Below are 11,413 nucleotides of genomic sequence, written 5' to 3'. Positions count from 1 at the left end.
AAGTTATCAAACGCAACTATGTACATAAGTTATTCTATACAACTTAGATGAACAAATGAATATCATAACATATTAGCAGATACTCCGTATGTTGTTTAGCATGCATAAAAGGAAATTTGATAGACTGATATAAAATTAAAAAGAGAAAAAAGGGAAAGAAAAAAAACTGTGTTTCGTAACCTTTTTGAATTTTGGCATAAGTGATAAGTTATATTGTATAAGTTATATATTATAAGTTATACGGTGACAACTTTTGTTTTGCAAAATGTTATATTGTCCAAGTTGTCACTATAAGTTATAGAAATAAGTTATGTCACATTAGAGCATCTCCAAGAGTATCCCAAATTTTGTTTCTCATCCATGTTTTTTTGCCAACTCCCAAAGTAATATGAGGAGGGAAAAAAAAGACCACCTCCGAGAGTACCACATATTTGACTTCTAAAATATCAAAATTGTGGATCCACGATGATTTTTTTGGCGACTTCTTTTTTTCGCGCGATCTGTTTGGCGGCACCGCGAACCCCTTCGCACCGCCGCCGTTTGCACGTCGTACGTGTCCGTCGCCTGTGGTTCCCAACCGGCGTCAACCAGGGACCCGACCCCTCCAGCCTGCAGGTCCCTCTCCTAGCCGGTAGTGCAGGCTTTGGCAGCCAAGCAGGCACCCCCTCGAGCCTTCAACTCCCTCTCGTAGCCTTCGGCAGCAAGTATTATTGGAATTGGCCGTAGAGGAGCATGGACGAAGATAATTTCACCTGGACGTCGCGCCCACTGCCAGCTCCACTGTGCCGGCCGCCACCTCGCGCGTACGTCTCAAAGCCCCGGGTCCACCATGGCTTCGGCACGTCACACGCTGCTGCTGCTGCCGCTGCTCCTCGCGCCCGCGATGATGGCGGCGCCACGGCGTCGGAGCTGATGATGTCCGACGACTCGTGTTGGGGCTCACCCGAGGAGTGCTCTGTCGTGTACGACGTGGACGCCGAAGGCGGCGGCGCCACACCGAGGGGCCGGATGCGGCTGCAGCTGTACGACGACGTGAACGCGCTACGGCGCGAAGGAGAGGCCACGCGGCAAATCGTCGTGGGGAGGAAGAGACGGTGCAGCTCTAGGGTGAGCGTATTTTTACTCACAACGGAGGCCGATTTGTAAGTGCCCAAAGATGAGGAACGGATATGAGATACTCTTGGAGATGAGGTTTTCTCTTTTTTTTTTCCTTTCCAAAAAACAAGGATGGGAAGGGAATATATGGTACTATTGGAAATGCTCTAACATATATGTATAATAACTTAGTTACTTTCTAAAAACAGAAAGTTGCAGAAATTATTTTTACTTTCTAAAAACAGAAAGTTGTGGAAATTATTTTTTTCAAATAAGAAAACTTGTGGGATAGCTGATGATTTGCTGGATTCGTTCCCAGTGAACGATCGCGGGCATTAGATTTCGGGACGGCCGCCACAATCACGTGTAGCGTGACAAAAAAAATCTATAACAGGACAAGCAGATCGGCATCCATGCACGCAGGCACCATGGAAGCAAACGCTGCCTTCGATGGTGCTGCTATTGTTGATGTTCAAGATGGTGATGACCGCAGCAAAAGAGAATTCCTCGGATAATAGTTATAATGATGCACTGCAGGTACAAAACAGGATATACAAGTAAGGCTATAGAAAATAGAGACGGAAGTGCTAATCAGAACCATTTAATCGTAAGTCATCAATTTGACATTACAAATTCTATGCCCGCGCAATCTTCTATCATATTTGCACCATACATCCAAGGAGGATTTACAGATCTTTTACTTGGAGTTCAGCAAGATGCCTTAATGTCCTCGTCTGCTAGAAAGATATTTCGATGAAAATATGTAACTGTGTAGAGCTGGATACTGCTATGGTGACCTTTGTTGTCAACCTCCTTGTTCACAAATGTCCTAGCACCAAATGTCCTAGCACCAAAAGCCCTCACACAAATTTTCCCAGCACACAGTCTAATCCGAAGAAAAAAAATCCCCAAAAATACCTGCAAAAATCAGGGAAAAAGGATATCCTGTGAGTAGGTATCCTCGCGGCGGCGGCAAATGGTGACAGTGGCAGTGAATGAATCAAGTATCCCGTCTCCCTTGGTGAGCACATGGAGCACGCCCGTGATGGACAAAACGTGGATGAGTGGTAGCGGCGGCAGCGGCGAAAGATGAGGCGGGCTTACGTGCGCATTGGAGACTACGAGTGGAGCTCCGGTGAGACTCTACCACCTGCGGCGACCTCCTCCTTCTCCTCCCTCTCTCGCCGGAGCTCCACCATGGCCATGGCCGCTCCCACTCCAACCTAGCCCGGCAGCCTCCACCGACACTAGAACCCTAACGTTGTCCTCCCACTGTCCCCACCGCCTGGCCGACTTGGCTCCCCCAAACTCACTTGTAAGCTCGCCGAAGTTAGGGGAGAAGAGCGTGAGAGCGGGAGATGCCAGAACCGTAACCGCCAGCGAGTTCTCAATCTCACGACACCAACTAAGGGTGGGGTGGGCGGTAGGGGAGGACCTGGGTCTCGCGATGGGCCTCGTTTAGGGCAGGCTCAACACGGGCAGCGGGAATCATATGCCTCGAACTCCATGTAGACCAAACTGAGGCCTTGTTTAGATTCCAAGTTTTTTCACTCTCTCTCCATCACATCAAATCTTTGGACACATGCATGGAGTATTAAATGTAGATAAAAAAAATAACTAATTACACAGTTTGATTGTAAATTACGAGATGAATCTTTTAAGCCTAGTTAGACCATGATTGGACAATAATTGTCAAATTAAAGTGCTACAGTGCCGAATACTGATTCCTAACAGCGATTTAAACCAGGCCTGAGTTAAAGCATACTGCAAGCTATCAATCTCCCAGTGCAGCCAGCACTTTTTCTATCCCCACCACTGTCCATTCTGCAGCTTTCCCTCAGCCTTCTGCTCTCCACAACGCTCGCTCAAGCACATGCTCTGGTTTTTGTCAGATGGAGCACACGGTTCTTCTGCAGGAACATCTGACGCCCTACGGGGCTGCTGTTTGAGGTGACATGGAGCAAAGGCTTCGACGTGGAGGTTGTGGCTGTTGTCCAGCCTGGGACGTTGGGGACGGCCTTAGCTACCCATGTATTAGAGTGTATCAGGCCCAAAAACACGCTGCACGTGGAATGCAGCCCAGGCCGGGATGAGAACCCATGCTAGGTCCAATTTCGCATTTGGCACGTCACGTGTGGAAGTGGATCACGGCCTGATCCACCCTGACCGACGGGTGAGAGAAAAATCTCCACCAGTGGCGTGGAACGGGCGGGATTTTTAAGTTTTTTGCCATTGGATGGCACTCCTCACAGCCAACTGTATATTTGTCACATAAAATAGTAAGACTTCTATGTATTTGTAATTTTCGTGTTGGGCCTTGTTTAGTTCGTGGTTAGGAATCACTATTTGGTACTGTAGCACTTTCGTTTGTATTTGATAATTATTATCCAATTATGGTCTAACTAGGTTCAAAAGATTCGTCTCGTAATTTACCATCAAACTATGTAATTAGTTATTTTTTTTTATCTACATTTAATACTTCATACATGTGTTCAAAAATTTAATGTGCAATCTAAACAAGGCCTTCGTGTGGCACGCCACACAGCCAGCGTGACAGCGATTTTCAAAACCACCGCTGCTTCTATTCGTCCGCTCGCTGACATGTAGCCCGTCAGGTTCATCTTCGACCTCTAGCCAACTAGAAGGCGAGCACGCGTTACTTATTGCCATCCGCACGCGCCCCACAAGTCAGGTTCATCTTCAACCCAGCACGACGGGCTGCGCGTCGGGTGGTGCGGGAGGCCTACGCGTCGGGCGGTGCTGGAGGGCGGCACGGCGGACTGTAGGCGAGGAAGACGCGGGGGCCGCGAAGCTCCGGCGTCGGCGGCCACCATCACCAGCACGCCCGCGAAGCTCCAGAGCTAGCTCAGATGTGGATGAAGGGTGCGGTGGCGTGTGGGAGGCCAGTGTGCACGCGGGCCTGACGACGCCGGAGTCGAGCACGGCATTGGCGACGAACGCGTTGTGCAGCGCGCGGAGTCCCGCCAGCGCCGGGCACCAGCTGCGGTTTCTGGCGGCGGCGCCCGGCAGCACGGCCGTGTCTACAAGTTGTGGCGGTGGGAGAGGTTGAAGGAGACCGCCGACCCTGGCATGGCGCGCAGCGCCGTGGGCGGCCTAGGCGCGTGCAGCCTTGGCGCGCGCCAGCCTGGGCGGCCTCGTCGCGTGCAGGCTGGGCGCGTGCGGATGGCAAAAAGTTAAAAATCCCTTTTGTCCCCCTCGCATCGCCACCTTCTCGCCGGCGTCACCCCGACAGCTCCTCGGTGTATCAATGTGGCAGCTCCCCTCCTCCATCTCCTCCTCGACCTCATCTCCTTTCCCTTCCCTTTCTCCTCCTCATCCATTGTTTTGTTGCTAGGGTTCGACGCCGGCGGCGGCTGCTGCTCCCACGCCCGCCTCGGTCACCTCGAGTTCCTCCAGGTGCATCTCTCCTCCTCCACCTTCCACCCCTCCTCTTGATCTTCTCCTTTGTTGAAAGCCTCGTTCCTATGCTAGATCTGCTAGGATATCCAAGATCAGTGGGTGGTGTACCATAAGGAGAAGCTCCTCCTCCTCAACCTTCGCGCCCAAGAAGACTGAATTGTGCCCTCCTCTGCCACCTGACTAAGTACCAGGTTCAAATCTTGCGTATTCCTTTATTATTATTATTATTATTATTATTAGTGACTGATGGATGCCGTGGACTGAATTGTTTGTTGTTTGGTAGGAGTACTGCTCATTTTCCATCTTGTTACTGCTCTGTGAAACTGATGAATACATTAATTAGTTCTGTGAAATTAATGAATAGCGGAAGACTTTGTCATTCTTGCTTGATGTGCGGTGCACAATGTGAGGCTGATTTGTAGCGAGTTCTTGGGTCGGAAGTATATGTATCCATAATCAAGGGCTCAAGGCAGATGTATTATGTGCTGTCAACTGTCATAATGTATACTCAATTGCAAATATATTTGGTTGTAGTTACAGACCAAATCTCTTGCTTGGCATGTTGTTATTATCTGATTTTTTTACAAAAACCTTTGAATACAAGGCAAGATCCAATCATTAATTTCTTTGCAAGTTTTCTTCCTGCATTCATAGTTAATTGTGATTTAGTCGTGACATATATATTTTTGTTTTCCACAACGGTAAAACCGAATTTCATTACCAAGGCAATGAAATTACAAAGTTCAGCAGTTCGAAACCAGCTACCATCGATTACAAGATCAGATAACCTTCACACACATGATCACACAGGGAACACATGCATGAACGCGCTAATACTACAGACGCACTGAAGATAACGTCTACCCAGCCCGACCGACGCAACCAAGAGTGTTCCATTACAGGGCACCATGCCCAAAAAGCAAAAACAGACTGCTGATCTCTATCTTTAGCCAGCGAACGGCACCAGCTGACGCTCCTCCTGCGAGCACGCCTTCAGATCTTGAGAGTGAAAGAAGAGGGCCGCTGTCTTCATCACCTCAGCTCCCTGGATCATCTGCTCTTTTAGGTCTTCCTTAAGCAATCCTGCCCAGTATGCCAGAAAGGAACAGCATTTATCAATCCAGTTGTGACATATCTATTATCTACTACATTTATCAATCCATTTCTCCCAGCACTGCACTGGTGTGGGAGAGGAGAATCTTCTATTCATGAGAGCAGCATGCATGGGAATGGCCAATGGCATGGTTGTGTGTGTGGTGTAGTAGTTTCTTTTTCACCTCCCTGGAGGCTGCTAGATGGATGGATGCCTCTGCCCTGGCCAGTCATTATTTATCTCTGTAAATTTGCTATCATCCTATCCTACATGCCTTACATTCCTCCATGCATGGTGATTGGTGATGGAAGCTGTGCTGTGGCGTGCATGCATGCTGGGTGAGGGTCAAGTGGGGGGAGAGGCAAACAAAGGGAAGAAGCTGCAGAAACTTTCTTCCTTCGCTCGTGCTTCACATGAGCTGTTGCATCTACAGTTTAGGGGCAGCTTGCTCTTGGCCTCTCTCTGCCTCAGGAACAGAGGTCTCAGTCTCAGCCAGCCCCAGCCCCTAGTTGTTTTAGGAAAACCATCATGAGATGAGAGACCCAGATGGCAGGGAGAGCATCTTGTTGCCTCCTATGCAGTGGCATGCAGGGGTAGGGGGAGAGCTTGCAGAGGCTAGCTTGAGGCTATCCTTAATTTTCAAAGCTTATGCTCCTTTAATTTTCTAAACTTGTGTATCTACCTTGTTTATTTCCTATGCGCATCCGACCTTAATATAGTTGATGGATTTCCTTTTTGATGAAGGATGGTTAAACTGCCATGGACAGTTCCATTTATATGTGCATATTGCATATGTGGTTTACCATCTAATGGGTTAAACTGTGGTGGACAGTTTCTGAAGTTGATGGTCTATTGTTTATGTAGTGTTGCTGTCATGTTGGAGCACTAAGTTTAGATACTAGGCTTTGTCTGATTGATGATCGCGTAATAAATATTCGTATTTCTTTGTTATTATGCTCTGTTATTGAGTGTTATGTGCTTTCATAATGTATACTCAATCTGCATGCTCTGTTAATGAAATATCATTGTTAACAATGTGGTTTTTTCCTTGTACTTCTGGGCTGTAGCTAGTTATCTTCTGAAACCATTTTTTTTTTGCTTTTTTGCTAGCTGCAGCCATCTTAGATTCAGTTTTCCTTCTAGTTAGAAGATAATGGATTTGATAATTAGGAAGAGAAAAGAAGAGGAGGATGAGGAGATTATGTTGTTCTTTTTGCCTGCCCTATATCTTCTAACTAGTAACGAGGGAGAGGGAAAAGAGCAAGGCATACTTCAAGTCAGTCTGGTGAAGAAAAGGTTAGAGAGCTTCTAGGAGTACATGAAAGGAATTGTCTCGTTGCGTTTCCCATTGAAAACCAAGTGAAGATACCAGCTGCAGCAGTGTTGCTCCACAATCTTACACGGATGCAAAATGGGGATGAGGGTTGGTTGAATCGCCAAACAAGCAATATATGTCCAGAACATTTTGTTGATCTCCCTGGAGGTGACAACCACTACAATAATGATGTGATGTCTCTTAGCAGCCAAATAGAGGATGGGAACACAGTTAGAGATATGATAGCACTAAATATATGGAATGACTACAATCATAACACGTCCTAATGTGAGTCTTAACTAGTTTTGAATTAATTTGCTTTTGTGTTTTTTACTTTTATTCCCTGTCAGGTTCTTCTATTTGCAACCTGTTTTTTATTACAGTAATAATGCGCTAAATATCAGATTCTTGCATTTACAGTAATAATGTTTGGAAGGGGGTCTCCGAGGATCAATTTGATGAAAGCTGTAGCAGTCCAAAGAAAGCCTTCTCCAAAGATTTCAAGCACACAAAAGAGAGAACCATCACCTAAAGGTATGTCCTGTTATTACTTGTTCAGTTCAGTAGGTTGTACTGGCTGCTGTTGCTGCTATACTGGCTGTTGCTGCTTTAGGGCCTGCTGAACTTCCATTTTTCAACGGCTGTACAGGCCGTTGTTGCTTTCTTGCTTCTAATTGAATAGTAGATGCAAGTAGGCTTGTTGCAGCAAAAATTCCATTCTAATTGCTACATTTTTTGTGACAGTTGATCATTCTAGAGCGTGTTGGAATGTGGGACTTGAAAAGGCTTTGATTGACCTTCTTCATGAGCACAACAATGAATGTTATAGGGGACATAATGGATGGTCAACAGAAGCATGGAACAAAATTGTCAAGTTATTCCATGAGAAGTTCCCGTATGTCAATTTTACAAAGGTTCAAATCCAAGACAAAGACAGAGAGTTAAAGAGGGAATACAAAGTTCTAAAAGAAGCAAGAAAACAAAGTGGTGCACATTGGAATGAAAAGCTGTGCAGGATTGAGGGAGATGAAGCTGTTTGGAACAACATTATTACTGTGAGATTTCTTGTCAATTACAACTATTAATTCTTGTTAAATTCTTAAATGTATTGTTGGTTTAACCTCTATTGCTAACTACTTTTCATTATTGTATTCAATAGTCTCATCCTAAGGCCAAGAGATTTCGGAATAAATCTTTCCCATTGTTTGAGTCTTTAGGAGAGCTATATGATGGTATATCATCAATGCTAAAGCTTTATCTTCCTTGCAATCAAACATGTCGCATTCAGTTGAATTAATCATTAGTTACCAATGTTTTCAAGTCGTCTAGTCGAACCTAGTCGCCATGGGACCGACCAGGCGACTAATCGCGATTACTCGTTGACTAGGCTAATTAGTCTAGAGAGTGGATTGCTTCTCTTTCCTTTGGAACCAGAGAATAGCAGAGGGATAGCAGTACAGCACAACAAGCAACCTAGGAGTCTAGCAGAGAGCCAGAGAGGCTGCAGAGTGAGGGATGGGGGAGGAGGGAAGAAGATAGAGAGGGGAAAGGCACATACCGTTGTCGGAGCAGCTCATCACGAAGACTACGGCCACTTGACCTGGCAGAGGGCGCCGTTGGCTTCACAGCTCACCAGAGAGGAGAATAGCGTGCGAGGGAGGGGAATAGCACACGAGGGAGGGGAATAGCTCACGAGAGAGAGGGAATCACGCGCGGGAAGGGGAGGAATCGCGTGCGGGAGGCAGGAAACGCGCGCGTGGGAGAGTGGAGGCGCGCGAGGAAAAATTGCGGCCGCCCTGCATTTGCCACCGTGCCTGTGTGCCTCCGGTGTTTTGGGGTGCCTATTCTAACCCTAATAGGCCAAATTGGAAGGCCAATAGGCCACATATAGGCCCGGTTGAACAGGCCCAAAAAAACAGAGCAACCACACTAGTCGTCCATGGCCTAGTCGGACGACTAATCGGACGACCAGCTTTCTGGTCGAGCTAATCGAGTCGGACCTCCTAATCGAACACCAGGGACTGATTAGGACGAGTAATCGGGATTAATCGGACGACTTGAAAACATTGTTAGTTACTTCATTTTTTGGTGCAGGACAAACTGCTGAGGGAACCTTAAACTTTACCTCCATAGCCCCTTCCCAAGTTCCTGTCACACAGCCTTATCAAGGGGGTATCACACAACCTTCTTCCCAAATTCCTGTCACACAGCCTTCTCAAGGTGGTATCACACACACACAACCTTCTTCCAAAGTTCCTGTCACACAGCCTTATGAAGGTACAATCACACATCCTTTTTTCCAAGTTCCTGTCACACATCCTTATCAAGATGCTACCACACAACCTTCTCAATCTGACATGACACAAGCCAATTATATTGGGGAAGAAACTGAAAAGGGCCCTTTTGACCCTTCTGGACATGCTATGGATGATGATGATGAGGTCAGAATTGTGGACCAACCAACCACTACAACAACAATAATAACAAAGTCTTTAAGTCTCAAACAAGTTGGGGTAGGCTAGAGTTGAAAACCAGCAGAAGCAATCAAGGTTCAGGCACATGAATAGCTGTTTTCCAAGCACTCCTATCTAAGGCTAAGTCTTTGAGTATATTCCATCCTTTCAAGTCTCCTTTTATTGCCTCTACCCAAGTCAACTTCGGTCTTCCTCTGCCTCTCTTCACGTTACTATCCTGGCTTAGGATTCCACTATTCATCATTAAACAAAAGAGAGAAAAGGCCTGCTACTTCTAGAAACAAAAATCCAGTGTCTAGTGATAAAGCGGAAAGGGCAGGATTCAAATGCCGACAAGATGGGAAGGTTGTTGAGATGATGGGATGGTTTCTGGAACTGAAAGAGAAGGAAGGTTGTTGAGATGATGGGATGGTTTCTGGAACTGAAAGAGAAGGAAGCCGAGGCTGAACCCGTGCAGCAGAAAGGGCAAGAACTAATGTGCATGAGTTCCCCATCCAAGCGTGCATTGCTGTTGTGGACAACATGGAAGATCTATCAGATGATGAGAAGGTCGAGGCTTCGGATGTCTTCAAAGATCCACAAAACAGGGTCATTTTCATGACCGCGAAAGACTCTACACGACTCAAGTGGTTAAGGAAGAAGATTAGAACAGCGTAATCTGGTACTGCTCCTCTTCCATCTTGTTATTGCCTCTGTAAAACTGATGAATATATTAGTTAGTTTTGCGAAATTGATGGATGCATTATCACTTTTGTGGGTAACCCGTAGGTTGAATTGTTTGTGGAGTATCATTTGTGTACTCTGTAGTCTATAATTATTATTTGTGGAGCATCAGGCATGAATTTTGTTCATCTGCAGATGTACTAGTCAGTCTGCTGCAATGCTATACACATGTTAAAACAGTTCCAAATATGCATATCCTCTTGGAGTGAAGCTTATTTGTTGGAACTTGGCAATGAATTTTCTAAGAACAAGTAACAGTTCTTAGAAACTTGTACATTCTACACAGAAAGTCAGAAACTTGTACAGTCTGCACAGAAATTCTGATAGTGTAAATTATTGCAATCCTTTGTCTTCGTGACTGATTGCAGTTTGTAGTTTTGCAATTACTTAGCAATCTTCTTGCATCTATCTGCATAACATAATAGATGTCTCTTTGGTTGAAAAATGTAGCAGTGAATTTCTAGCTGTTATTGAGCATGAATGCTAAGACAAAGAAGCAAGAGGAAGTGTAGAGAGACCATTTTATTTTCAAATATCTTTGAAGTTCAATGTCAAATAATCTTTTGTCTTTTACTTTTGTTTCAAATGATGCAGGGAAAAAAGTTTTGATGGAAGGAGGGAGAGTTGTTAGTGCTGGAGTTGTCTCCAAAGTTATCTGTTGCTGCCAAATACATAGCTGTCTTTTGCTTGGATGTTTCATGTTAAAGAAATTCTTCAAAGCTAGAACCACTACTGGAAACAGAGACTTTGCCGAGTGCAAAATTCTTTGTCGAGTGTCAAAAATCGGGCACTCGGCAAAGACCTTCTTTGCCGAGTGCCGGGCACTTGGCAAAAAAATGCACTCGGCAAAGGACTTCTTCGCCGAGTGCCAGACTCTCGGCAAAAGAGCGGCACTCGGCATAGGCTGACCCGCGTAACGGTGTTCGGCCACGTCCTTCTTTGCCGAGTGCCTGTTGTTAGGCACTCGGCAAAGATTTATTTTTTTTAAAAAAAATTCTTTGCCGAGTGTCCAAGATCTGGCACTCGGCAAAGATTTATTTATTTTTTAAATTTCTTTGCCGAGTGCCCCTGGCACGGCACTCGACAAAGATTTTTTAAAAAAAAATGTCTTCTTTTTTTTGGAAAAAAATACTTTGCCGAGTGCCCCTAGCCCGGCACTCGGCAGATTTAATTTTTTTTTAAAAATGTCTTTGCCGAGTGCCCTGTGAAGGCACTCGGCAAAGAGGAATTTTTTTAAAAAAAAATCCAAACCCTCTTTGCCGGGTGCCTTATCCGTGGCACTCGGCAAAGACC

The 11,413-nt window shown here is 45.7% G+C and overlaps 1 protein-coding gene across 4 annotated transcripts; it reads left to right on the top strand.

Moving 5' to 3' along the window:
- Nucleotides 1-3,770: 3,770 nt before the first annotated feature.
- LOC136522042 (uncharacterized) lies at nt 3,771-9,976 on the top strand. 4 transcript variants are annotated; one of them, XM_066515830.1, is made up of 8 exons: nt 3,771-4,365; nt 4,451-4,512; nt 4,588-4,706; nt 6,725-7,211; nt 7,344-7,457; nt 7,668-7,978; nt 8,083-8,155; nt 9,018-9,976. In XM_066515830.1, exons 5-8 carry the CDS (start codon nt 7,349-7,351, stop codon nt 9,443-9,445), a joined length of 921 nt encoding a protein of 306 aa, XP_066371927.1. In that variant the 5' UTR covers nt 3,771-4,365; nt 4,451-4,512; nt 4,588-4,706; nt 6,725-7,211; nt 7,344-7,348; the 3' UTR covers nt 9,446-9,976. The 4 variants fall into 4 exon arrangements, with proteins under 4 accessions (XP_066371927.1, XP_066371924.1, XP_066371926.1 ...); XM_066515827.1 differs by having other exon boundaries at nt 3,771-4,512; XM_066515829.1 differs by having other exon boundaries at nt 3,771-4,512; nt 6,719-7,211.
- Nucleotides 9,977-11,413: the final 1,437 nt, after the last annotated feature.

This window comes from Miscanthus floridulus, chromosome 18 (genome assembly GCF_019320115.1).
Source record: "Miscanthus floridulus cultivar M001 chromosome 18, ASM1932011v1, whole genome shotgun sequence".
NCBI lineage: Eukaryota > Viridiplantae > Streptophyta > Magnoliopsida > Poales > Poaceae > Miscanthus > Miscanthus floridulus.
The sequence above is the reverse complement of the archived record's forward strand: the minus strand, read 5'-3'. Positions and strand labels throughout refer to the sequence as shown.